The sequence below is a fragment of the Bombus huntii genome, chromosome 3, assembly GCF_024542735.1.
Source record: "Bombus huntii isolate Logan2020A chromosome 3, iyBomHunt1.1, whole genome shotgun sequence".
NCBI classification, from domain to species: Eukaryota; Metazoa; Arthropoda; class Insecta; order Hymenoptera; family Apidae; genus Bombus; species Bombus huntii.
Window position 1 is genome coordinate 18158591 of NC_066240.1, and position 25394 is coordinate 18183984.

A 25394-nucleotide genomic window follows, 5' to 3' on the forward strand; every position below is an offset into this window, starting at 1 on the left:
ATGGAAGGTTAAAGTGAACGTGTGCACTCAAATTTAGCCGCCTAATGTGCGCCAATGCATCCTTCCACGTATACGCATACGTATACGTATTAATTCTCCCGTTAAAAACTGAAATTCTTCGATACCGGCTCGGTGTGGCGCGCATAAAATAGATGTCGCTGACTTACGTCATTTTCTACTTATAATTTTAAAAAAAACCACCGATTTACATATTATTTTAATGATTTAGACGAAAAAATATTTCAATTTAATTTTTTCATAGCGTATCGATTAGATACATTCGTTAAATTGAATGATATTCTACTTAGCGAATGATGAAAATGCGGACCCCTGTCGTCGACTCGAAGGAACGCCATTGTGAGCCGTAACGACTGTGTTGCAGGGTAAATTTTATCGGTCATTTTCACGTACACGTTACTTGCCGGGAAATTTTGTACAAATATTCTCCGATTTTCATAGATTCATAATAAATCTATCGTCGGTTTGTTCGATTCTTTGCGATTTCTATCAAAATTACGTGTAGTCGCGTGACAAGATTAACGCGAAAGCTCGTGTTACAACGAGAGGCGCCATTCTTTTAGCGGAACGTGGTAAATTTTGTACATCGAGCGCGGGACGTTAACGATAAACCGGCCTTGCAATTTACTAGAAAAGATACGACAAAGTAGTATTTTGATAGGTGTGTTCATATTATAATCGAGATATAACGTATTATTTTTAAATAATTACAAATATAGTGAAAAAACAGACACCTCGATCACGTTTTCGATGCGTGATTTTCGATCTAGTATCTTCCAGCAACTTCCAAGTGTCGGACTATTCTAATTTTTTAGTGTATCTATAATAACCTAATCGACAATACATTTCTCTTTTGCATTCGGTTTTACTCTCATCTAGCTGATCAGTTTTTATATATAAATGTTACTTTTTCAGATCTCTTTTTGTCGCATCAACAGTTTGTGGTCTAACAATCGGTATGGCACAAATGGCACAAAATGTTGAGATTCCAACTTTCAAATGTGTACTAGTAGGTGACGGTGGTACTGGAAAAACGACGTTCGTCAAGCGGCACTTGACCGGTGAATTCGAAAAAAAATATGTCGCAACTTTAGGTGTCGAGGTACATCCTCTGATCTTTCACACGAACCGTGGTCCGATTCGTTTCAACGTTTGGGATACAGCTGGTCAAGAAAAGTTTGGTGGTCTGAGAGACGGATATTACATTCAAGGACAATGTGCTGTCATTATGTTTGACGTTACGTCAAGAGTAACGTACAAAAACGTACCTAATTGGCATAGAGATTTGGTTCGTGTTTGTGAGAATATACCTATAGTTCTATGTGGGAATAAAGTTGACATTAAGGATAGGAAAGTAAAAGCCAAGAGCATCGTCTTTCATAGGAAGAAGAATCTACAGGTAATAGCATGTCCAAAGCATATAGTATTTTTGTAGTTTGATTTTACAAATCTTTTCTTTCTTCTCGTTTCCTGCAGTATGTAATGTACCAAATATCTTTCTAGTTTGACTTATCTTAAGCTATTTACATTCTTCTAATCTAACTTACCTTTAAATATAGGAACTGTCGACATAATGCACATTTAATCGAAACAACAATTTTCTCTATGTTTGCTTTAGTACTACGACATCAGTGCAAAGAGCAACTACAATTTTGAGAAACCTTTCTTATGGTTGGGACGTAAGCTGATCGGTGATGCAAATCTTGAATTTGTTGCAATGCCGGCTCTCCTTCCTCCGGAAGTTACAATGGATCCACAATGGCAGCAACAGATAGAGAAAGATCTTAAGGAAGCACAAGAGACAGCACTACCAGAAGATGATGAAGATCTTTAGTTTGCCACGTCGTGTGTATGATACGAATAGGGGCAAACCATATACGTACACGTGCATACTAAGTACGTTACGTACTTGTGCCTCTCTATAAGTCAGAGATTCTTTCTTGGATAGAATTAATGGGTATGATTACTTCTGTTTCATATTTAACTGTCATACGATGATAAAAATATTTCGACGATTCGTGTTTCTCGAGTTTTGTCTTAAAGGTTAGATGATACCAGGAATTGAACATTGCGTTTCCACGCATGTCATGATTTGCGTGCGTGAATTAGACACGAGGTCTAATTCCATACAAGTCAGTTTCAAAATACGATTTGACCGATACACATTGACCCAATGAAACTTTACGTATCGTGGATTACAGTCGTTCTTTCCTTTATTTACGTATAATTGATATGAGTATGCGTGAGTACACGTATGTTGCGTGAAACGATGTATTTAGTGTAATGAGTGCATAACTTGTTGATCAACCGAATTGTCGATTTGCTTTAAGGCATAGTGTCAAAGCTGTCGGATTTCTGTTGCTATCTTTATAATATCGTATGCCGAAACATTGTATGTGAATTACCTGTGGTGGAATGAATGAACGGGCTGCTTTGTAAAGCAAAAAAAGTGAAAAATTAATTCTGTAAGAAAGAATCTTTCGATACAGTCGCTGCGCTAATATTAAAAGCAACTGTTTACACATGCGTCTGCATATGCTTACGCGCGTACACACTCATGTGTACACATACACACACACACGAAATTTGAGAAATTCTCAAAGTAGTTCAATCTTTACAAATAAATGACATAATCTTTGCTGCTACCTTGCGTATGTACACACAGGATCATCCAACGAACATAAATGAAGAAGGAAAAGAAAGCATTAGGCGTGCAGTGCCAGCAGTCGTTTTTACGAGTAATCTACGATTCTCAAACACAGCGTTGTATTTTGAAATAATATTTCGATTGAAGCGAAGTACAGTTTGTAGTCAGTTGCGCCTGTCCAGGATAATGAGGACTATTTACTATTTTTATTAGCGAAGGTGAATGTACCATTTGTTCAACTTAAATTATATAAACAGTGTTTTTTTCTTTCTATACAAATACGTTCGTTTCGTTATGGAGAGACAAAGCATTGCACATGGTCCTTCCCCTAATTCCTTTATTTTATTGCCAATTGAATGCACCAAGTAATGTGTACACAAACACCATAGCACAACTATGGTTAAGAAATAACAGAAGTAAGAGGAGAACGAAATATTTCGTATCGGTGTCTCATCTGTTGTTTAAAACAACTTGTACCGTTGATGTATTGGATTCAATAAATCATCGTTGAACTGTTTTTTCAAAGTTAAAACATTTTCAAATCGTTTAAAGTACTTACATTCTCTATTTGTTGAGGAAATTATGCTTTATCGATAATAAAAATCGACCATTTTAAAAACAGAAAATTAAAATTGTATATAAAGTGTTATTATATTATTATTACATACAAATTAATTTATTAATTTTCAACATAACTGAAAGTAATATTTCGAAGTTGAATATTTTACATATATGTGTGTGTTTATTTGTTGAATTTAATTCTACATGGTTTTATTGATTGACACACGATAAATGCAGTAAAAGATTTGAATTAAGCTTTTGCCGCAAATTTCTTCAGTTTCTTTTTACCTGCGAGAAGTTCTAATCGCTCGGTTTCGCCGAGATTTGACAAAATATTCGTGACTACTCCAGTTGCTATAGACATCGAGCCAAATCTTAATGTAAATCGCTGGCCCTTTTCACACACCATTGGTCTTATCAATTTTAACGTAACACTGAAAATAAAAATCCATATCGACGTTGAATCGATTTATCAATTCGTGTAACTCGTTTTTCCGCTTGAATAACATTTAAAGAAAATTTACCTAGAGTCTTCGCCAGGCATGATCAAGTCCTTCATTTCCATACTTAACTGAGCTGCACAATCCCACGTCTTTGAATACATTTGAACCTGCATGAGATTATTAATAGGTTTTTTTCTACCTCCTTCCGTAGGAGTCAGCATGTACATTTGACATTCCAAATGATCGCAGGCTTTCAGGCTTCCTGGTTTACACATTATCATACCCCTTTTAATGTCATCTCTTTTTAAACCTCTAAGCAAAGCACCCATTTGGTCTCCCGCCTCGGCTTCTTCTAACGTTTGATGAAACATTTCTATTCCTGTTATTGTGCTCTTCATTATTTTGTTGTACCCAATCACCTCACATTCCATGCCCTTCTTTATTTTTCCACGTTCCAATCTGCCAGTAACTACCGTCCCTCTACCCGTAACAGAGTAAACACTTTCTATCGGTAAGACAAAAGGTTTGTCTAATTCTCTGACAGGGTTTGGAATATAAGAATCCACAGCCTCTAACAATTTCATTATAGCATCCCGTCCTATATCTGGATTAGTACCGTCCATCGCACAAAGGGCACTACCTTTAACAACAGGTATGTTTATTCCATCATAACCCATTTCGGTTAACAATTCTCTTATTTCCATTTCTACTAAATCGACCATTTCACTGTCTGCGATGTCAACCTTTATGAATAAAAAAAAAACATAACGTTTTTGACAACAGAGAAGAGGATTGAGGTAGTTTTTACATAGATACTACTCAACCAACTACACGAAAGATCTTACCTTATTGATGAAAACAACAATGCTCTCGACACCAATCTGTTTAGCAAGAAGTAAATGCTCTCTGGTTTGTGGCATGGTACCATCTGTAGCAGCAACAACAAGTATAGCTCCATCCATCTGTGACGTTCCAGTAATCATGTTTTTGATATAATCCGCATGTCCTGGACAATCGGTATGTCCATAATGACGATTCTCTGTCTGATATTCAACATGCGCGATATTAATAGTTATACCACGTGCTTTTTCTTCGGGTGCATTATCAATATCAGAGTATTCTTTCGCTTTTGCGAGTTCCATTTGAGAAAGAACTACAACAGACAAGGACAACAGTAAACGCAACAGATAAAATGATTAATATAAATGAAAATCAACTGCCAAATATACCTTTGGTAATAGCTGCTGTAAGCGTCGTTTTTCCATGATCGACATGTCCAATTGTACCAACGTTACAATGGGGCTTATTCCTATTAAACACTTGTTTCGTGCTATAAAACCTTTGCGTTATCAGACTTGGTAAATATGCTCCTACTCGTAACTGACCATAAAATTCCTAAAAGGAAAGGTTTTATTTTGAGATACCCTGCTTAAGTTTAGAAACGTATCATGGAAGTAGAAGTTATGGAAATTCCATTGTAATTTTCTTACGTGTTTAACAAGATGCTCAACTAAAGATAGCTGCTTCGCAGTGTGCCTGAGTGCTGAAAGTAAAAAAAATGTAATCTTTTATCAATGATCTGTAATCAATCGATGAGCAAATTAAAGTTTAAGTTTCTTCGATTCTAATTTCGTTTGAGTGACTTCCATCTTTACGAAATCTTTCTACATTCTATCGTTGTCTTAAAGAAACACCAACTCGAAGCAACGACTCATTCGATACAAAGCGATTTTACGTCTACTTACCAGGATTGCAAATTATTTTCGTAGTAAATATCATATTTGATGCACAATTTCTTTAACGTTTAACCTGTACTTCCAACGAAACCTCTGAACAACCAATTCGCCGAGGGCGACGCGTACGGACAAGCTATTGGACGAGTTGCGTAATATTTATGATTACAATTCACTCGGATGTACACATTACATTAACGTTTTGCTTTTACTTATCTTTTCCTATCTTTTCGAGCAGCATTCGACGCAAGAAAGAGTCTAAAAGCAATTTGTTACCGATAAATATCCTAGAAATGTCGACTATATAAAATCTTACGTAGTGTTCGTCCTCCCATTTTTTGATTGGGTGAAACCATCCACATGCGGTAATCCAATTCCGTGAAAGATGTTGAAAGAGCGGCTTTTTTCAAATATCGCTTACATCGTCGGTATGAAAAGTTTCAAAACGAAATTAGTAAACGAAATTTTGGCAAAATTAAAAACGACCTAGATCGAGAGACGCTTTTACGATACGTTTTCTGGAGTACGATCAAAATCATCTCTACGGAGAAGAAAACAGGAACAAGGATGCATGTACTCGTATACGCGCGGCAAAATTAATAAGTGAGATCTAATTAATTCGAAGAGAATAACGAGGCACGAGAAAAAGAAGAAGGTATAGAAGGTGCGGGGATCGGGAGGATTATCATTACCGTCGTTAGAGCATAATTTCGAGATACTCGGTCAGATAAGAGCATAGAATTGGGATCCATTCAGAATGAAACGTGAGATAAATTAAGGCAGATATTTAAATGGATTCCGGACATCCTTATTCGCACATTTCTCGAAGATAATCGCGGATGGAACGAGCAATCGTACAGCACCAAGGTGAGATCGATCGTCTAATCGAAGTGCGAAAAGAATTTTGTAAATAGCACGGTCGGTACGCTAGCAATCTTCCCTCACCCGTCGCTCGTTTCGTAGCACACAAAATGTGCTACAATACGAACACTCGGACAGACAAAGCAAGGATGTTGTTGACAAATCCGAAGGCAGAGGCCCCTATACATACGCGATATAATAGATCTTTGCTGCTATTAGGTGATGTTGGTGACAGTGTTTTCGACCGATTTATTTCACGTTTCAGTGATTAACCTAACCCAAACCAACACACGATATATTGCGTTTAAGATTAGTATAAAGATCTATTATATATAATATAGATCTATTATATATATTGTATATATATATTATATATATTATATATATATATATATGTATATATATAACACTATACAGGGATCTGTCTGTATCTTCCGAATGTACTATCTGCCGAAGCTAAAATTTTATATTTCAGATTTATTATTTGATCCTACGATGTGTACAAAATTTCGTCTAGATCAGCCACGGGTGCCTTTCGAAAGTACAGACGAGAGGAAATTATTCGTTCACGGATTAAAACGAACTGGCAAAGATTTCGACGAAGCGATCATTTCCCATCTTGCTTCGAGCCCTGCAGAATTTTATGGCACTTCCGTGTAGGTCTTTTACCTCGCACCCAACGCGCACTACGCGTTTCTCGCGGTTGGCTCTTCTTTTGTTCTCGGGTCTCGGTCGATTCTCCATTTACATTCCAACGTAGTCCATCGCGGCGCTTCCTGTTTCTCGGGCGACTCACCGCGTGCCGTTTCCCGCTTCCCGCTTCCCGCTTCCCGCTTCCCGCTTCACGCCTCCTTCTTTCGGCTTATCGAGCGGACCTAAAGAAAGAGTCCGAAAGACTGGCCGTCACTCGCGTCTCGATCACGAGTCGGATACGGGCCAAGGGTAGCTCGTGATACGATGACGTGCCGACGAAACGGTAGGTTAACGATACCGTTCGGTCGAGCGACCAATCTTCCTCGAGGAGTAGAAATTAACGAAACCACATGCACCGGTAGATGTACCGGTGCGACGAGTAACACAACGGGCAAAACGACGAGGAAGACGATGAGAAAGGGAAGCGCGGCTGATCGAGCAGGAAGAAGAAGAAGAGAAGGGGTGGATCACGACCAAGTTCGTTGCTCGTTTCGTATTGGAATACCAATGAATTTTGAAGCAGTCTGCGCGTGACCCGAATATTATTCGTTCGTCACCCTTACTTCTTACCTTTTCCATTTCCGTCTTGCTCGTTCCTCGTCGTTGTTACCTCGTCCGACAGTTCCAACTATTATTCTCGAAGAGTCGCGTCATAGGCATAGACGCCAAGCGGGCAAAACATTGTCCAAACGAACCGCGAATTTGCCGATCACGATACGCTACGATCGCGGAAGGGAGAGTGAGTAGTGACTCGAAGAAGGATCGAGACCAGAAGTCCGGAACATAGACCGAGACGAAGACCGAGAGCGCGGTAAAGAGGTGGGAGAGCGAGGGAACACAGTTGTGTCCGCTTTTGCATCGTTCGTGCACGGGGACCAAAAGCAGCCAGGGTCGCCGTTTGCTTTCAGTCATTGCGAAGAACGCGCGGACATCGCAGTCGCGACGGGTACTCGTGCGAGATAGATCGAGTCGTTCGTCGCGAGCACGCTCTCGACGCAGAAGAAGAGGAAGATACAGCGTGATCGATCGATCGACCATCGATCGTCGAGGCGAAGAGCCGTGCAGCCGAGAGAACGATGCGTGGCAACGCTGAAACGATCGTTCTTCTTCTGTTTGCGATCGCGATCGATCGTTTGGTGAGTTTCGTTCGACGGTGGACCATCTCCGACGCAAATTCGCGCGCTACGTGATCGCCAAGATTTACGGTTTCGCGGTCGGGAAGAAGATAGGGCGGGTGAAGCGAGCCGACGGGCGCGAAACACGCGGAAATGGAAGTGCGGTGCGTCAGCCGCGTAAACGGCCGTTCCCGCGAAAACAAACGTCGTCTCGTAGGAACTGGAAACTCTAAGTGCTCGCTGGCAACACCTGATTAACGGTGCATGTTACGCGGCTACTTTAAACTCGGGACGCGAATGTCGCGCCACGTCGTCTCGTTTCGCGCTTACTTCCTTCCGAGCATCGCCATGCGTCGGTCGTCGTCCCCTCTTCTCCTCCGTTAGCGATTCTTCCATTTCTCTCGCTACGTTGCACGTTCGACGTATTCCGTCTCCCCCCCCCCCCCCTCCCTCTTTTTTTTTCCCAGCTACCTTTGTCTCTTCTTTACGGCCCTGCTCTTTCCATTCTACCCGGCTTGATTCTTCCGTATCGCCAGCAGTTTTTACCGTATTCGCGGCGCGTTTGTCCGCGCTTATTGTTCGACGATGAGATGAGAAACTGGCAAACGCGATCGAGGTAATGGGACAGGAAACAGGGTGAGAGGTGGTAGTGGGGCGCGTATGAATCGAACGCGTGGAAAAGACGAGCAAACGGGCGACGGGTAAGCAAGGCTGGTTCGCGCTCGTTTCCTTCCGGATAAACGAAGAAACGAGCTGCGGTTCTGGTTTACTCGTTGCCGTCGTCAGGCAAACGGGAATACGAGAAGATTGCGATGCGCGTTTCAGGGGACGATCGTTGTGGGCTCGACAGCGAGGACAGCGAGGACAGCGAGCGCGCGGCTGGACGAGCGATGTACCAGGGACGCGGAATGCGATTCCAGCATCGAGGGTAGTCACTGTCGGAATGGCTATTGTCGCTGTTTGCCCTACTTTGCCGCGTACAACGGAACGTACTGCCTCGAGGGTGAGAATTTGTTGCGATTACGAGCCTCGTTTCGGCGGCGAGAATATAACAACGAGCGCTGTTTCCTTTCTCGCGGCGATATGCAGCGACTCTTTTGGGCCAGGAGTGTCTCGTCGACGAGCAATGCACCTTGAAAGTAGCCAACAGCGGCTGCTTGGATGGTTTCTGCGGCTGCAGGGATGGTTTCCTTCAATTTCGTCGGCACACGTGTCTGGGTCGTAAGTAGACGCGATCGTTAAACCGTTCTTCAAGCTACAGCGGACGAATCGACGAAAATAGATTCCTACGAGTTTTTCTAAGCTCGTTTGCCCGAGTCTGAGAAGCGCAGTCTCCGGATATTTGTAAACGTCGCTTCGTCCGACCACTCGTTTAGTGTAACCATGACCTTACGCGTGTTTCGCTCGTTTCGTATCGGTCCAGTGAAATCGAAAAATGCTAAATTCCACGTCAGATGGTACCAGAAATTTTCTTGCGCGAACGTGGTACCAATAATACGTTTATCACAGTGTCTATCCTAACTGTCTATGGGTCTATAGACAGTTGAGGTTTCGTATCTCGGAATATAGAGGGCAAACGCGTCAATGAACGCATTATACAGATTCTTTATTCGGAAATATTAGAAATTAGGATTTCCAGTGGTTTCTATGCCATATGATAATGTATCGACAGATGGATTTATTACAGTGGATTAAATAAAAAACGGTGATTATTTAACTTGAACTTAATGCATAATCAACGACTGCGGTTGATCGTCAAAGGATATTATTGATGGCCGTTAGGCGTATTGAAAGTTTTCTGATCCTTTCGGCTTGTCGACATTTGCGCTTTATCGTCGACATTGTCTGTATGTACGAGATCCACTTCAACACCGTCTATCCGAACGACGAGACGGAATTATTAAAAAAGTCGAGTACGTCGGAGAAACGATATGGCGCAAGAATATTTCACATGCCGTTTAACATTGCGTCCAAGACTGGACTATATCGAAAACCGTCAGATTCGAACGAGACGATAGCTCGAATCGCTTGCCGGTCTCGTCGTATGCTCTTCGTCGAAGCTTCGACGAGTTCGAGTAAGCAGGGATTAATCTTCGATGAGAGATCGATCGAACGCGCGTTATTTCGTAACGTTTCAGCGGCGAAACTTGGCCAAGTTTGCTACGAGCATGCCCATTGTCGTCTATGGCAGCGGAACTCACACTGTGACTTCTTGATTCCCAACTTGTTCGGACGTTGCCAATGCACGGCGCCTATGCGTCGCGAAAACGATATTTGCCGACCCGACGATCTGGTTAGACCTTTACCGCTGTTCGACGATTTCTCGACGGGAACGATCGCGACACCGACGGTATCGTCCCGCCACGACGAGCAAACTCAGACGTTTGACGATCGACGAGAGGACGAGGCGGAGGAAGAGATGGAAACAGGTAACTAGGTGGCGCGGAAGCGACGTTACATCGACTACCCACGTATTTCGTTCGGTTCTTTACAGGAGTTCGAATCGATTGGCTGAAAAATGACACCGCGCAGTCGGCAATCCCGTCGTTTCCCCTAGACGCGACCACCGAAACGACGAATTCTTTCCACTCGCAAAACGTCTTACCGACTGCGGACTACGACAGCAGAGACGACGCTATCGTGGTCGAGGCACTCACCGAAACCGTGTCGTCGACGGCGTGGACGTCAGGTAAGATAAAAAGAAGAGGCAGACAGTCGATAAAAAGGGAGAAAATCGTTATCGATGAAACTTTTACGCAAACTTTTACGCAGCGTCCGCTTCGAAAACAGAGCGACAGTCGGAGGTGGAGGCGACCGAGCCGCCATCGGCCATCAGTTTAGGACACGATTGCGTCTCGGATTTGGAATGCCGGCTGGCGGATCCTTACTCGAGATGCATCGACGGAACGTGCGACTGTGGTTTCCGAGGAAACGGAAGCTGCTCCGCGAGAAATACCGGTTGCGCGGCTGGCACCTTTCAGTGCAAGAATTCCGGAAAATGCATCAGTTGGTTCTTCGTTTGCGACGGACGGCCGGACTGTGGCGACGGCTCGGACGAACGATGCTCGGTGCGAGAAGGAGGGACGGAATGCCCTGTACAAGCATTCAGATGTGGTAGGAGCGACGTTTGCGTGTCGAGAGCGCTAATGTGCGACGGTAAACGGGATTGTCCGCGAGGCGAGGACGAGTTCGGCTGCAACAATCGACGGAGTAAGTGCTTCGTTGGCGATGACGCGAGTCGCTCGATTCTCGAATGATCGAACACAACGAACCCGTGTCGTAGAATGTCCGGAAGGAGCGTTCAGGTGTGACAACGGACAATGCCTGCCAGCGTACGAGTTCTGCAACGCCGTGGTGTCTTGTCGCGACGGAAGCGACGAGCCAAAAGGAGTTTGTCGAAGGCAAGTGGGAAGCCGCGGCAGAGTCGCCACCAGACATTGTCCGTTCAGGTGCGACAACAGCAGGTGTCGATCGGACGCGATCGCCTGCAGCGGCCGCGACGGTTGCGGCGATGGCTCGGACGAGAAACGCTGTTCCGTTTGTAGTTAGTATGCCTCTCTTTTCTCTTTTCTCTTTTCTCTTTATCAACGCTTGCAGCGACGAAACCGGACGTCGTGGGTAAAAGTATCTAACTGGAATGCAACGCACAGCCGTTCGTCGAAGGGACTGCACGACGTCGTGTGTCTGCGCGCATGCCACTTAATTAGCTGTTAATTGTTATCGCATGGTCGTTAATGATTTTCCGTATCTTTGATGACAGGATGTCCGCAATTTCTTTGACTGACCCCGGTAGGCGTTACAACGAACGAGCTGGAGATTGGCCGAATGGTCGATGCTGCAAGCGTGGTGATGCACGAGATCCGAGGAGAGGACGAGTCAACGGCGGCCTGACGTTGCATCATGGGGCAAGGTTGCGATGCGATGCGACTGCCGATCATTTGTATCCAAGCGTGTATTTTTTGCTAGATTCGCGATTCGAATAAACGCACTGGAAAACCTGGAAGAATCGATCGTTCCTTTCGTAACGTTCCCCCGATGTCGCGGTAGCAGCATCGTCGCGCGTATGTGGTCCGTACAACGAAACGGACGTTCCCGGCTGAGAGTCTGTGCGGACGTGGAAAATTCGATTCGGCCACGTTTCGATTCGAAATTGGAGGAGATGCGCGCATCTGCGCGAAGCGAGCCAACACTTCGGTGGGGTGAGTACGCGTCGATAGCCAACCATCGTTCCTAGTTCCTAGTGTCTCGCTGTGTTTCGACGACCACGCGAAACCTTGGTTCGTCGATTCGTCGCGTCGCGCCAAGTCGTATCCGCGACTCGGAAACCTTTCTCGTTCCTTTGTAACCTCCATTCGACTCGACCATTTCCCCGATATCCGTCAACGAAGATTCTACGTTGACGAACGCGAACCGAACACCTGCGTAAACTACCAAACCTAACCCTGGCGTCGCGTTGCCTCGCATTGGCCAGCGTTGGGTCGCATCGTCGCATCGCGTCGCAGTTTCTTCCGTTGCCAGTCCTCCCTACCCATCTGGAAAGACGCATTTGCCGTCAGTCGTCGTCGAAACGCGGTCGACTACGTTAGTCCGCGGTACGGAACGATCGAACGGAGAAACCGATCCGCATCGCGGAAAAATCGTCGCTCGGTGTCCACCGTTGATTGCTGGCCGACGATCGAGCGCGATCGAGGTCGAAGGAAGGTTCGTTCTCCGGACGAATAAATCGATATCAACGACGACAGCCGCGACGACGACCACGTCGATCGCCAACGGTGGTGCGGCGGTAGCGGTGCAGAGATAGGTAAGCGGCCAGGTCGGCGTTTCCTAGCAGCTCGACGATCGCTCCAAGAACATCGTAATTCCGCGAGAGAGATCGATCGACCGGTGAGCGAAGGACGAAAGGCGATCGCCGGGAACCGGGCTCGATGACCGTTCGATCGATCGCGTGGAAGCGACGCACGGTAGCGAGGACACGTGGAAAAATATGGTTTCGCGAACGTCGAAGCCGGTGCCTGTCGCCGACGAAATCTCCTCGCGGAAACTCATGAGACGGGCCCAGTTGATCGTCGATTGCCTTCGTCGACGACCGACTTTCTTTCTGCTGCTGTTGCCCGTCGCTTTCCTGGCCAGTTTCTATGTCGTTTCTTCGGAAAAGGATTACGATCTCGAGCCACGATATCCGTCCTTCGTCAAGTCGTACAACGCGGTCGACGGTAAGTACGATCGACGATTAGCCGACCAACGCGATGGATAATGGGAACGCGCGCGAATCTCTGCGCAGGTACGATGGAAGGCTACCTAGTGTGGAATTCGAGATGCCAAATGCCATCGAAGAAACCCGTTGACCCGTCGATCCGATCTTACGTGAAGAAGAAGGCGTTTGAAAAATGCGCCAACGAGCCGCCGTTTACCGGTTTGTCCGTACGAGAAAACGGCACCGTGGTTCTGTTTGTGAACCCGGCCACTGCGGCTCGTCATCCCGGCCTCAGATGTTGCTGGTCGCCGGTGTACAGAGCCGAGAAACAACCGAAGAAACCGACCAAAGACAACAACGTGGATACGTCGATCGTGTGAGTGTCCTCGGGTGAGACAGAGAACGAAGGTAAAAGTCGATTTATATTATCCGTTCAAACACGGAACGATTCGATTCCGAGTTGGTGGATCGGCCAACTTAAACAAAATTCGGTCTCTCCGGCTACGGATATTGGCTGCCGATTCGAGTATCAGATATGGCCGTGACTCGATAGGCTGCCGTATTGTGTGTGTATTTATACAATTGGTTCGCGTCTGGCAACGATAAACGATAAGCGTAAAGATAATAACGCGAAGATTCGAAACGTGGCAACGGGAAGTCGTCGTAACTACCTGCGTTCCACGTAACTGTTGTATTTTATTTAAGCTTGTATTTTATCATACGCAGGTAGGATGATGGATCCTCGTGAAACGGGTGTCGTCGATCGAAGTCATCGATAGAGCGATCTAATCTCGATTATTGAAAAATTCGGAAGAAAACACGATTTTGACGAACTCGTGGATAAATTCGTGGCTCTGCCGTAATATTCGAGCTTGATCGGGTTAGTACTAACGTAATGGGTTTCTGACTATTAATCTGATCGCGTGACGTCGCGCCGCGCCTGTGAATCCCCTTATCGATATTGATATAAACAAGGTTGGTCTGCCGCCTCAAGGCGCGGTGCGCGGCCGGATGAATATTACATAAGTACCACTAAGCCAAGTGGAAGTAGTTTGAAAATTAAGGCCGAGCGGCAGAATATTTTTTCGTATATCGCCAAAACGAAGGTCGACCGCCGATTACGCGCGTAGGAGATGATCGATCGAGATGTATCGACGAGCTTTACGACGTATTTTGAAATCATCGTAATCGTGGGCAAGTTCGTCGAAACGGTAATTTTTTTCAAATTTCCAGCGATTTTCACATTCATCCGTGGACGATTCACCGAACGACATCCTTTTCACGAGGATCCATCGTCTCGTACGTAAGGAGACGCAGCTGCTGGTAGCAGCAGTTCCTGATTGTATAAACTATAATTTCCGATTCATTCCGTCAGGTTCTCGTGACGCGTTGTAAAATATAGAACGGTCATGCGTTCGTCTGTTGATAACTAAATGAATATCATACGCGATATGGGTGCACGTATCTCTATGGATTCCATTCAACCGTGTCCTGATAACTTTGATCGGTTTGCCGAGAATATCGACCGTCGTAGTCACGCGTCTGAGACTATATTACAGGGTGGTTGGTTACTGGCGGTACAAGCGGAAAGGAGGCGATTCTAGGCGGAAAAAGAAGTCGAAAATATAGAATAAACATTTTTCCTTTGAGGCTTTGTTTTCGAGAAAATCGACTTTGAATTTTCGCTCGGTACGCGTGCGGTACGTTAAAACGGATCTCACTGTAGATCGTTGTCTCGATGGAAAAATTAAAAAAAAAAGAAAAAAAATTTTTGTTCTATATTTTCGACTTCTTTTTTCGCCTAGAATCACCCCCTTTCCGTTTGTACCATCAGTTACCAACCACCCTGTATATGTCGGGTTATCGTTAGAATTTAGGGCGCGTAACAATTCCTCGTTTGAATCAGCCATCGTTTTGTACAACAGAGATCATATTCACAGGTGCAAAAATGACTTTTACGAAGTTCAACGAACACAACCGTAGTGTTTAAACACGCAAGATGCATTTGACAATGTTCTTGGGTTCGATAACGAATCCACGGTCAACGGGGTAACTCTTTGCTAAGCGTAGAATGTCTTGAAGCGCAAAATGCGATTGCTGGGACGCTCGGTATAAACTGCTCGATGTGTAACTTTCCAAGGCTACCGCACGAATCGCAGACCGATGAAAATTTTCCACTCTTTACGATTGCGTTCGTTTGTTAAATACTGGTTAAAAACATCAAGAAAGTTCCAATCGCCGTTGCTAGGCATTTTCTGCCTGGAGTTTGATAACGGATAACGAGATAACGGATCTCACTGTAGATCGTTGTCGCGATGGAAAAATCTAAAAAAAAAAAATTTTTTTGTTTAATTTTTATTCTATATCGTCGACTTCTTTTTTCCCGTAGAATCACCCCCTTTCCGCTTGTACCACCAGTTACCAACCACCCTGTATATACACACACGCATAAATGCATCCTTATTTAATAAATCACAACGACGCTGTTCCGTGTTTGAACGGATGATACAAATCGACCTTAACGCAACCGATCGACCAATCAGATGGCTGCGTGACACGCCACGCGTTCGATTCCGACTATCTTTTTTCTAGGGTGAAACGATGCGAGAACTTCGAGAAGGAAACGACGACGCCCGACGACGCCCAGGCTGTGATGGTCAGCTGCACCGTGGATTCCAAGATCGACGGTGGCGGTGGACAACGCGGTAAGCCAATCTACGAGAACGTTCATGCCATTCCGAATCCCGAGAAGGTTCGCGATCGGACGCGACGCAACGACAGCCAGCAGTCGACCACGTTCGGCACCGTGGCTCTTTCTAGAAAGCTGAGCGTTCTGGTGCTTGGCATCGACAGCGTCAGTCGATTGAACTTTATACGTAGCATGCCGATCACCGAGAGATACTTGCTGGAAACCGGCTGGATTCGATTCGATGGATACAACAAGATGGGCGACAATACGTTTCCCAACTTGATGGCCATCCTGACAGGACAGAATCAGTCGCAGGCCTACTCGTTGTGCAAACCGACCGTTCCGTACATGCTAGATCGTTGCCCCTTCCTCTGGCGGAATTTTCGCGACGCCGGCTACGCCACTGCCTATGGCGAGGATGAAACGGCTCTCAACACCTTCAACTATCTCAAGATGGGCTTCGTCGAACCGCCGACCGACTATTACCTCCGACCGTACATGCTCGCCTGCGAGAAGCTGCTGAAAGTGAAAAAGAGGTAGATGCGATGGTCGGTTCTATGCGGTTTGTCCTGTCTTCTCCGCTCTTCATCGTTACCTACTTTTCAGATTCGGGCTCAAGTATTGCACCGGACCCGAGACCAGCTTCGATAGAATTCTCGATTACGCGATCGAGTACGCGCGAGCGTTCCGCGGCACGCCATATTTTGGCTTCTTCTGGACGATCAGCGTGAGCCACGAGAACGCGAACGGACTGTCATCGATGGACGGCCGACTTCTCGACAAGCTGAAGCGACTGGAAAGCGAGGGCATCGCGAACGACACGATGATCGTCCTGCTGAGCGACCACGGAATGCGCTGGGGCCCGATCAGGAACACGTTCATCGGATGGTACGAGGAGAGGCTGCCGTTCCTCTACCTTTGGCTTCCCGAGTGGTTCCGAGAAGAACGGCCGGAGGCGTATTCGTCGCTGCGCGCCAATCAACGTCGGCTGATCTCGCCGTTCGACCTCTACGAAACACTGAGGGACGTGTTGCAGTTGTCAGGTGGCTCGGCCAATCCGTCCTCGGGGTGTCCCGGATGTCGCAGCCTGCTCGCGGGCCCGGTGCCCCTCGAGAGAGGTTGCTCCGACGTCGGAATCTCGTCTCATTGGTGCGCCTGTAGCGCCTTCGAGTCGGTGGATCCTCGCGATCCGATCGTTCAGAAGGGAGCGCAGGTGTTTCTCGATCACGTGGACCAGCTGCTCGACGGCTATCGGGACAAGAAGGGAAGACGGTTGTGCGCGAAGCTTCGTTTGAAGAAGTTGCACCGCGTAGACCGCGTGATCGACTTTGGAAGCTCGAGCAGCGTCGCCTACTTCTACATGATACAAGTGAGCCCCGGTGATGGAAAGTTCGAGGTGACGGTTCGATACCACGAGAACGGAACCTACACCCTGTCCGACCACGAGGTTAGCAGGATCAATCAATACGCCTCTACCACGGGGTGCTTGGATCGCGGAACCAAGCAATATTGCCATTGTCTCAAGTGATTCGCGTCGAAAATCTCGGGCCGTATCGAAACCGCGACCACGCCAGATGTATTACGCGGGAACCAGGCCTAATAAAGTGCCAAAATCGATTTGCCTCGAATAACTTTAAGATTCCGTCTCGCTGAATTTATTTCGTTTTCTTTGGCAACCACAGGGCACTACTACGAGTACCACGGCCGACGAAACACCTTAGTAGACGCGCGAGTACCAATTCGTGCCCGCGTATGTACTATATTATTGCATACATATATTCGCATATATATATGTAAATATATATGTATATGTATATGTGTGTATAAGTATGTATATATATATATATATATGTATATTTTACTACGTCTCTATAAGCGTAATCTCCTTACAACTTGAAGAGAGGTACGCGGCGAAAGGCGATCGGACGTCGCCGCGTTTCTGAGTCGCTACATATTTTCCGATCGTCGTTGCCAACATTACCAAAAATAAATCTTTTTCGCAAAAGTGTCCGTTGCTTGTTTCTCTTTCTTCGTTTCTACGTCCGTCCCGTGTCCCGTTTAACGAACGTAATCTTCGCCCGATGGAATCCTCGATCAATTCGAAAGACCGTCCAGACTGAGTCGAGAAACGCGTCCGATCTCGCGAATCGTTCCCTCCTCGCCGATAGGTCGTCGCCGTATAGCTCCGTGCTCCGGTGTTCCGAACAACATCACCGTTACCGATTGTTTCCGAGTGTGCGCGACCGCCAGGCCTCTTCGCGCCAGGAATCCGTCCAAGATCCTCATCCCTTCGTACAGACTCTGCAGATCGCAGCTCGAGTATCGTCGGTAGCCTCGTCGTTCGCGGTACGACGATCCGATCGAGACCGGATCGGAGGCGCGCAAATTCATCCGCGACTCTTCGAACTCGCCGTTGCACAACTTTTCGTAACTGCCGATCGATCCGATCGTCGAAGTTCTGCCGAGGTATCCGTCGCGCGAGCAAACCGGCAATTTCCTCATGGACCTTCCGAAGGTACCGCACGGCGTCGAACTTGCCGTGGATGCAACCGTGGAGCCGGTGCTTACATTCTGCCATTTACCCATTCTCGCGCCCAGCAATTTCACGATCGTACTGCCTCTTGACTGATAGCTGCTTCCTCCTTCCTTTCCCTCCTCTCGTTCCTCTTCTTCCATATCTTCGTCCTCACCCTCTTCCACCTTCCTATCCCTTCTCGTATCCACAGCGTTCTCCTTCGTTTCGTTTCGTTTCCGCTCCTGGCCCGATTTCTTTCCACTTTCCCTTTGCCAGCGTCGCCTATTCGTTTCTTCCGCCGCCGACCGTTCCGCGCTTTGGTCCGCGGTAATACAACGAACCGACCAGAGGCGGCCGATGGTTCGCTCTCTGAACGACGGCGATCGACGAACGGTGGCGCAGCCGCAGGCACCTTCGCAGGAGCATCCGGACGCGAAACCGTCGTCAGACTTGACGTTATCCTCGGTAACGCTGTCCACGACGGCATCCTCGACGGTTGGCTGGTCGCCCGGTTCCTCGCACGGTTCCCCGATCTGTTCTTCCGTGTCCGACTCGACGGTTGCTCCGGATCGTCTCTCCCCCTCGACCGTTTCTTCCGCGTCTCCTGCTGCGTCTCCGCGATCCAACGACTCCGTGTCTGTCGAAGCAGCGCGCGAGGTTCTCCGCTGCGAATCACACGAGACGCTGGCCGTTCGGATCGAATTCGAAGCGCTGCAAGTCGGCGAATACGCACCGAGAAATTCGACGTTGATCGAGACCAATGATCCCCGTGCTTCGAGGTCACCCGGGGTGGACGGTCCTGGAAGATCGTCGTTTCCGCACAAGGACGACGGGAACGATTCGCCGGCTCGACGAAGCAAGTTCCGCCGACGCGATCCCTCGCCCTTCTCCTTTCCCTCCTCCCGTTCTTCCTCTTCGTCGTGCCGCTCGCCTGACGGAACATCCTCGCGTGAAACTCACACGTCCAGGCGCTCTTTGCCGTACCTGCTTAACCACAGCAAGTACCTACGAAAGTGGCAATACTTACGCGTGTTCGAATCGACCGACGCTAATCCGGATACGTTGAAATGTCGCGATATGGATCCTGGAGGAGTGACGTACGGCGGCGGTGGGCTCTCGGGCAACCGCCGAGTCGTAGTTCGGTTCTTCGGAATCCCCGCGTCCTGGTTGGAGCTGGACGTAGCGCGATCGCTGCCGCGACTGCTACCTGCCATCTCGGCCAGCGAACAAACCGAGGAGGATCGTTCGACGTCCAACCTTCGATCGGCCGAGCAATTCGTATTCGTACCGCGTGAATGCGTCGAGTGGAAAGAAAAGATACCGGTAGGTTACTTACGAGCAGCTTTGACTGGGAGAACTCCTACCGCGAGTTTCTCTACCAAACGCCCTCTTCTTTCTTCGAGCGATGATCTCCGAGTCGAATCCGAGCTTCACCACCTCGTCGTAGCCAGGCGGTGCTTCGTACACCGGCGGGTCGTCCGACACCGTGATTTCGTCGATTCGCGCTCCGTCTGCAATATCGAAAACTGTCGAAAGTGACGGTGAGAGAAATCGACGATGACCGCCGGTCTGTCCATGCTCTACCGACGATGACTGCCGTATTGAACGTACATGGTAACTGTCTTCCTACCTAGAAGCTCGCTGATCGTTTGCAGTCTTGACTGAAGTTCTCTTTGCTGCCTGGCTCTGGCGCCCATTCTGTACAGCAAGATGATCAGCGCCGATATCAAGACGATCAGTCCGAGGCTGCTCGCCACGAACACCAGAGTAGCCGTCTTCAGGTCTGGGTAACGATCGATCTTTGGAAAGTAGTAATTCGCCTTGTTCGCGTGCCATTTTCGATCCTGAGGTTCCAGCTCCCAATCTACGAGACGATATTCGCGTCGGACAAAACGAAACCGAAACGCTTTAAACGATTGCGTTTATATACCTTGAAAGCAGGTTGCCGGTTCGTCGCTGTTGTCGCCGCAGTGATCGAAACCGTCGCAATTCAGCTGACTCGTTATGCATCTGTGATTGCGGCAAAGAAAGTCCGATCCCGCGAAACAGTCTGCGAATGATCGGACGAGAGGGAATGACGAATCGATCGGGATGAGGATTCGCGAAGGTTGCGCTCACCCATGTAACTGAAGGCCGCGTAGGCAATCGCCAGGTGCGAGGACGAGCCAAACGTTCCTCGTAGACTGACGTGAAAGCCGCTGGTGACGGGAGCCACGTGCTCCCTGTGTCTCGGTGGTTGCACTTGACTCGCTGGATGTCTGAGGATCTCGAGCGGCAAAAGAGCCGAGGTGGGTCCCTGTTTTACCACTAATTCGGTATTACCGGCTGAAACGAATGCGAAAACGAGTAGAATAATTAAACGGAGTCGCGCGTTTCTTCCAACGTTTGTCCGCAGACACTGTTTCCTATTCTCCGTGATAATGGAAAACAAAGTACAGACTAGTACGCGTTTATCCGCTTCTCTCGCTTGTATTTTGTCTTCGACGACGTATACGGATTGTCTGCGGCCAATCGAAGAAGGGGGAAAAGCAGGAATCACGCGTCTACACTCACCCATGTCCGCGAACGTGATCACCTTCAGATACATATGCGTTTTCATGTGTAAAAAGTTCTTGGGGGGCCTGATCAGCCACACGCAGTCGTAAGTTTTTACCCCTTCGCCCACCATATCCAACATGGTAATCGTGCCACCAAGATTCTCCACGTAACCGCCGCAGTCGGTTATCGGTTGCACGGATTTGTCCAAGGGATGTCCAATCACGAACGAATAGAAAGCCTTGTAACCCAATCCGGTGCCGCCATTCGCGTAGAATCGTATCAGCAACGAAGGGCCGGAGCTCATTATTACCGGTGGCCGAAATCTCGCGCCGCTACTCACGTCCAGTCGTTGACCGTTCCAATCGTAGAACTAGATCGCGCATAACCATCGTCGATATGACAGACGATCGTTTTTGCTTCGGTTAGTTTGCACTTACCTCCATTATCGACACAGTCGCCAGCTGAAAATCACTGAACAGCAACCTGATACGGCAGAACGGTGCTTCGCTCGGGCAGGTGACCACGTACTCCAAGCCAAGATCGCGAGGATACCGAGCCGGGAAGAACGGAGACGTTAAAATCCCACCGCCGGTGTTGTTCAATCCCTTGGCTGCTTGACCGGTCGCCGTTGTCAATTCGGTACCTCTCAGGTGTAATCTGTTTCCTGTCAATAGGTCGTGAACGTATCGATCGATCTTCGATCCAGCGCGCTATTAATTCCGCGATATTCTCGTCAAATTAATCTGCTTACTCTCCGCCGTGTACTCCAGCGTGAACGCGTGCTTGTGCGACTGACTGTAAAGCAGCGTGATCGACAGAGTTCTCGTGCTGGACCTGTACGTGATCGGCGCGTACAATCCGCAAAACGGAGTTCCGGACACATCCTCGTACGGCGGCTCCGAGATCCACACGTAATCACACCTGCGGAAACGAAAACGAAACGCCAAACGAAGGTTGAACGCGTTGACGTCTAACACGCGCGTGCACGTAATTACCTGCACGGGCTATCCAATGTGACGCTGCCGTCGCCGCAATGATGCGACAACGCGATGCTCTCGAAGGTTACGATTATCACGCAGGACGGACATGTCACCAGCTCGAGATTGCACTGAGCGTGGGAGCTGTTGCTCGTATATACCCGCGAGCCCTCTTGTCTCGGCTCGTTCTTTATCAGCGAGACGTTTCTGGCGTATAAGATACCCTTCTCTCCAAGCTCCAGATACAATCGCCGTCCGTTTTGAGCTCCGCAGATATCCTCATTCCGGACGATGTTACCTTCACCCGTTACCACGATCGACCACCATAGAGATATCCCTGCAATCGCTTTTAGCGCTAGCATCGCGCGTTTTCGATGCCCCTCCTCTATCTATCTCGACACGCGCGAATACCGTATGCGTTTTCAAGATTTCTCGGTCTAGATCTTATCGAGCCGAAACCGATGGAACATCTTCTATCGACGGTAGGGAACGTTCTGCCTTTCGAGAAACTACCATCGCGATTACGCACATAATTTCATTAGTTCGCAACACTGTTACGTACCTCCTTATTACGGTATAAAGCATTTTTATGGTATCCTTTGCACGGTTCTCCTCGCTCTATACCACCCCCTCCTATCTCCGTCGTTTACAACCTATACAAACAGATATTTCACGCAACTTTCCATCGCCCTATCAATTTCTTATTGTCCGAGTAATGTATAGCAATAACGATTGCCTACACCGGTACTTCTACTTTCGTTTACGTTTTGGACGAATATGCCTTCGTACGGATCTAAAAGTTCGATACATCCGAACCAATCGATCCCATTCTTTTATTACCTAATTCGACAAATCAATTTCCGTGAACATACGCGTCTGTTCGACGACATATTCACGATAGATCTCGAATGCTTCCTTACAGTCTGCCATCGTGTTATCGTACCGCGCGCCAGCTATGCTTTCAAACTTTACTTGCAAGAAGTAACATCAGATGTCTCTGGAAGAAACAGAGAGCGTGTGCGCGCGCCTGTGTGTTTGCGTGCGAGTGAGAAAGAGAGAGAAAGGAGCTAGGTTGTCGCTCGCTATCAAAACAAAATATGAAAAAGAACGAATTGTTGTCTGAGCCGCAAGAGTACTCCGATAATATGTCAAATATAGATCTTGCTATTAATTTGGAAAGGCAAAAATTCCCATTTTGTATAGTTTGGACACCTCTACCGATTCTGACGTAAGTAGAGCTAGAAAAATAACCTCAATCGGTGGCACGCTGCAATTCTTATATAGTACGAAGCGATCGATATATGATATATCTGCGTTGCTGATTTCGCAATATCTCCCCTTATCGCAACCTCAAAGCGTTTGCCTTTGTTTCGTTGTGAAGATATTTCTTACCGATCATTGGTCACGTGGGGATTGCCACTTCTACCGGTGTGATACGAGACTTTGCTGGTCCGTATCACGTTGCGGAAGATAATATGACGTTTGGGAAGCCCACGAAATACTTGCAATTGAACTATACCAAAGCCAAAGGAGGCGTTCAGGGATGGGATTCTGCTGTCGCACATGCGAGTGAAATCTATCAAAATAGGATGGTTAGTGCTTAAGCTTGTTCTAATCTTCACAATTAGTTTTCTCTAAGACTACGTCCATCTTCTTCACAGCACAATTTATGCTGCGACAACTGTCATTCTCACGTAGCTACAGCGTTAGACCTAATGTCGTATGATAATTCGAATAATTGGAATATGGTAAAGGTTGCGTTGTTTATGCTTATCTGGGGAAAGTATGTAAGGTAAGAGAAGATTCGACGTCGACATCAATGTTACTGGGCATCTTAGAACGCGCCTGTCTTTTTTCAGTTTTTCAGGTTTTCTTAAAACTTGGATGCCATTTTATCTTCTGGTGTTCGTCATCACCACGCTTTGTCTGGTACTACGATAATACACACGATATTTGTACAATACATTTTCTCTCCTGTTCGTAAGTGACGTTCGCAATCGATTCGCTACCAAACGTTGACAGGTGTATGTCGCGTTGAAAGAATCAATCGTCTGGTGATGCTTAATATTTATTAAAAGCACTTATTAACACATTAAAATTATACATCCGATACAAATGTACAAACTCATAACATATAATATAGAGTATACTTAAAATTATGAATAAGTGCTATGTTACAAACGCGCGTACAAAAACTTAGTCGCGTATTTTCTTTATCGAATAAATTTGTGCTCGTGCATTATCGAGCGTGGGTGAAGGTAATTTGGTTTAGTTTCTTTTCTTTGTTTTCCTTTCCTTCGTTAAACCACGAGTAGAAAGTACGCGTTTAATTACGAACGCATTAATCAAAGTAACGAGTGTAATGGTGGTTTAGACGATCTCGTGGACATTGCGCGTTGGAAAGGAAATCATTCGTCGCTTCTACTATTCATTTCTGCCATGATGCTTTCTTCCAACGAGAAACTATAATCGTAATTTCGATTTTCTATTCTCTCTATAAAAGACAAAATCTCGCTAATTCTAAGTTGGTCTATCTCGAAATCGTTGCTCGCGTTAATCTCCAGACGTTTGCACAATTTAAATGGAACTCCGTTCAAATAGTGCGGTGCGTTCTCTCCTTGATTATAGTCTTTGTGCAATTCGGGCGGTAAACCTTGGCCAAAGTTTGGAACAGGAGGAACGTACGGATATAAATTACTACTAGAATGCGTAGCCGCGGTGTTGTGGCTTGTATCCATTGGCATTGCTGGGGGCATTGAAATGATATCGAATCCATCGCTTTGACTCGATGACTGTTCTTCTTCCGTCGAATCGGGAGGCGAGTCCTTATGTCGTTTCTTCTTTCCGAATAACCAAGACATTTTTAACGAATGCGATGCAGGGAAATAGCAACGACGATTACTCCAACGTATCTCGAAAGGCGGAAGAGGTTATCTGTGTGAAAAAAACTTGGCAACCTAACCAATCTCGACCAATGGACATAGGTAAGTTTTTGAAGACGCGTGACTTGAATATACAAAGTGATTCACTCGACGCGAGTCAGCGAAAAATGAAAAAAGAAATACTCACGTACAATGGATTTAGGAACAGAAGAACGAAACGTAGGTCTACAAGCTACCCATAATCGATCGATGGTTAAGGGCCGTAGCATCAACGATATTTCTCGTCATCTTGGTTTAAAAGAAGTAAGCAAACAAGAGTAAAGTCCGTCGTTCGCATTTGTAACGCTCTATATTAACTGGGAGAATAACTCGAACAACTTTTATTTAGACCGATTGAGAATACAGCGTTTCGTTAAATGTTGGAACTATATTGCGAAAACAGATTATTTCGAGGATTGATTGGCAGATGGCAGCATCGTGGCAAACCTAACCCAAACTGAATATTACGCGGCGCAAGCGTTCGAGTAA

The 25394-nt window shown here is 46.7% G+C and overlaps 7 protein-coding genes across 13 annotated transcripts; 4 read left to right on the plus strand and 3 right to left on the minus strand.

The window, feature by feature from the left end:
- Positions 1-225: 225 nt before the first annotated feature.
- On the plus strand, positions 226-3182 carry LOC126863901 (GTP-binding nuclear protein Ran). 3 transcript variants are annotated; one of them, XM_050614611.1, is made up of 3 exons: positions 226-383; positions 934-1417; positions 1637-3182. In XM_050614611.1, exons 2-3 carry the CDS (start codon positions 977-979, stop codon positions 1850-1852), a joined length of 657 nt encoding a protein of 218 aa, XP_050470568.1. In that variant the 5' UTR covers positions 226-383; positions 934-976; the 3' UTR covers positions 1853-3182. The 3 variants fall into 3 exon arrangements, with proteins under 3 accessions (XP_050470568.1, XP_050470567.1, XP_050470569.1); XM_050614610.1 differs by having other exon boundaries at positions 334-679; XM_050614612.1 differs by having other exon boundaries at positions 334-590.
- Positions 3183-3291: 109 nt separating this feature from the next.
- LOC126863876 (elongation factor Tu, mitochondrial-like) lies at positions 3292-10421 on the minus strand. 2 transcript variants are annotated; one of them, XM_050614548.1, is made up of 7 exons: positions 10273-10421; positions 5415-5538; positions 5160-5212; positions 4899-5064; positions 4515-4822; positions 3751-4412; positions 3292-3660 (listed from the first exon to the last, which is right to left on the minus strand). In XM_050614548.1, exons 2-7 carry the CDS (start codon positions 5446-5448, stop codon positions 3477-3479), a joined length of 1407 nt encoding a protein of 468 aa, XP_050470505.1. In that variant the 5' UTR covers positions 5449-5538; positions 10273-10421; the 3' UTR covers positions 3292-3476. The 2 variants fall into 2 exon arrangements, with proteins under 2 accessions (XP_050470505.1, XP_050470504.1); XM_050614547.1 differs by having other exon boundaries at positions 5415-5660.
- On the plus strand, positions 6946-12077 carry LOC126863871 (uncharacterized). 2 transcript variants are annotated; one of them, XM_050614534.1, is made up of 8 exons: positions 6946-8092; positions 8897-9074; positions 9161-9292; positions 10210-10500; positions 10566-10760; positions 10862-11281; positions 11355-11615; positions 11832-12077. In XM_050614534.1, exons 1-8 carry the CDS (start codon positions 8033-8035, stop codon positions 11849-11851), a joined length of 1557 nt encoding a protein of 518 aa, XP_050470491.1. In that variant the 5' UTR covers positions 6946-8032; the 3' UTR covers positions 11852-12077. The 2 variants fall into 2 exon arrangements, with proteins under 2 accessions (XP_050470491.1, XP_050470490.1); XM_050614533.1 differs by having other exon boundaries at positions 6947-8092; positions 10844-11281.
- Positions 12078-12172: 95 nt separating this feature from the next.
- LOC126863857 (uncharacterized) lies at positions 12173-17964 on the plus strand. The gene is made up of 4 exons (XM_050614503.1): positions 12173-13284; positions 13353-13641; positions 15858-16490; positions 16561-17964. The coding sequence occupies exons 1-4, from the start codon at positions 13056-13058 to the stop codon at positions 17480-17482; spliced, it is 2073 nt and encodes a 690-aa protein (XP_050470460.1). The 5' UTR covers positions 12173-13055; the 3' UTR covers positions 17483-17964.
- On the minus strand, positions 17791-22500 carry LOC126863844 (uncharacterized). 2 transcript variants are annotated; one of them, XM_050614472.1, is made up of 10 exons: positions 22003-22500; positions 21759-21928; positions 21445-21671; positions 21023-21377; positions 20588-20794; positions 20400-20519; positions 20100-20333; positions 19806-19980; positions 19497-19726; positions 17791-19400 (listed from the first exon to the last, which is right to left on the minus strand). In XM_050614472.1, exons 1-10 carry the CDS (start codon positions 22344-22346, stop codon positions 18049-18051), a joined length of 3414 nt encoding a protein of 1137 aa, XP_050470429.1. In that variant the 5' UTR covers positions 22347-22500; the 3' UTR covers positions 17791-18048. The 2 variants fall into 2 exon arrangements, with proteins under 2 accessions (XP_050470429.1, XP_050470428.1); XM_050614471.1 differs by having other exon boundaries at positions 19806-19995.
- Positions 22501-22944: 444 nt separating this feature from the next.
- On the plus strand, positions 22945-24246 carry LOC126863905 (transmembrane protein 222). The gene is made up of 4 exons (XM_050614625.1): positions 22945-23212; positions 23366-23576; positions 23646-23776; positions 23844-24246. The coding sequence occupies exons 1-4, from the start codon at positions 23082-23084 to the stop codon at positions 23923-23925; spliced, it is 555 nt and encodes a 184-aa protein (XP_050470582.1). The 5' UTR covers positions 22945-23081; the 3' UTR covers positions 23926-24246.
- On the minus strand, positions 24035-25311 carry LOC126863909 (uncharacterized). 2 transcript variants are annotated; one of them, XM_050614632.1, is made up of 2 exons: positions 25054-25311; positions 24035-24918 (listed from the first exon to the last, which is right to left on the minus strand). In XM_050614632.1, the coding sequence occupies exon 2, from the start codon at positions 24843-24845 to the stop codon at positions 24393-24395; it is 453 nt and encodes a 150-aa protein (XP_050470589.1). In that variant the 5' UTR covers positions 24846-24918; positions 25054-25311; the 3' UTR covers positions 24035-24392. The 2 variants fall into 2 exon arrangements, with proteins under 2 accessions (XP_050470589.1, XP_050470588.1); XM_050614631.1 differs by having other exon boundaries at positions 25058-25310.
- Between the last annotated feature and the right edge of the window lie 83 nt (positions 25312-25394).

Coding starts and splice junctions, on each gene's coding strand:
- LOC126863901 (XM_050614611.1), top strand. CDS start 977: ATGGCACAAATGGCACAAAATGTTGAGATTCCAACTTTCAAATGTGTA. Junction 1,418..1,636: donor ATAGGAAGAAGAATCTACAG/GTAATAGCATGT, acceptor TGTTTGCTTTAG/TACTACGACATCAGTGCAAA.
- LOC126863876 (XM_050614548.1), bottom strand. CDS start 5,448: ATGATATTTACTACGAAAATAATTTGCAATCCTG. Junction 5,065..5,159: donor TTGAGCATCTTGTTAAACAC/GTAAGAAAATTA, acceptor CTTTCCTTTTAG/GAATTTTATGGTCAGTTACG. Junction 4,823..4,898: donor TACAGCAGCTATTACCAAAG/GTATATTTGGCA, acceptor TGTCTGTTGTAG/TTCTTTCTCAAATGGAACTC.
- LOC126863871 (XM_050614533.1), top strand. CDS start 8,033: ATGCGTGGCAACGCTGAAACGATCGTTCTTCTTCTGTTTGCGATCGCG. Junction 8,093..8,896: donor CGATCGCGATCGATCGTTTG/GTGAGTTTCGTT, acceptor TGCGCGTTTCAG/GGGACGATCGTTGTGGGCTC. Junction 11,282..11,354: donor CGGCTGCAACAATCGACGGA/GTAAGTGCTTCG, acceptor CCCGTGTCGTAG/AATGTCCGGAAGGAGCGTTC.
- LOC126863857 (XM_050614503.1), top strand. CDS start 13,056: ATGGTTTCGCGAACGTCGAAGCCGGTGCCTGTCGCCGACGAAATCTCC. Junction 13,285..13,352: donor GTCGTACAACGCGGTCGACG/GTAAGTACGATC, acceptor ATCTCTGCGCAG/GTACGATGGAAGGCTACCTA. Junction 13,642..15,857: donor AACGTGGATACGTCGATCGT/GTGAGTGTCCTC, acceptor TCTTTTTTCTAG/GGTGAAACGATGCGAGAACT.
- LOC126863844 (XM_050614471.1), bottom strand. CDS start 22,346: ATGCTAGCGCTAAAAGCGATTGCAGGGATATCTCTATGGTGGTCGATC. Junction 20,520..20,587: donor CGCGGCCTTCAGTTACATGG/GTGAGCGCAACC, acceptor GATCATTCGCAG/ACTGTTTCGCGGGATCGGAC. Junction 20,334..20,399: donor ACCGGCAACCTGCTTTCAAG/GTATATAAACGC, acceptor ATCGTCTCGTAG/ATTGGGAGCTGGAACCTCAG.
- LOC126863905 (XM_050614625.1), top strand. CDS start 23,082: ATGAAAAAGAACGAATTGTTGTCTGAGCCGCAAGAGTACTCCGATAAT. Junction 23,213..23,365: donor ACACCTCTACCGATTCTGAC/GTAAGTAGAGCT, acceptor TTCGTTGTGAAG/ATATTTCTTACCGATCATTG. Junction 23,577..23,645: donor AAATCTATCAAAATAGGATG/GTTAGTGCTTAA, acceptor TCTTCTTCACAG/CACAATTTATGCTGCGACAA.
- LOC126863909 (XM_050614632.1), bottom strand. CDS start 24,845: ATGTCTTGGTTATTCGGAAAGAAGAAACGACATAAGGACTCGCCTCCC.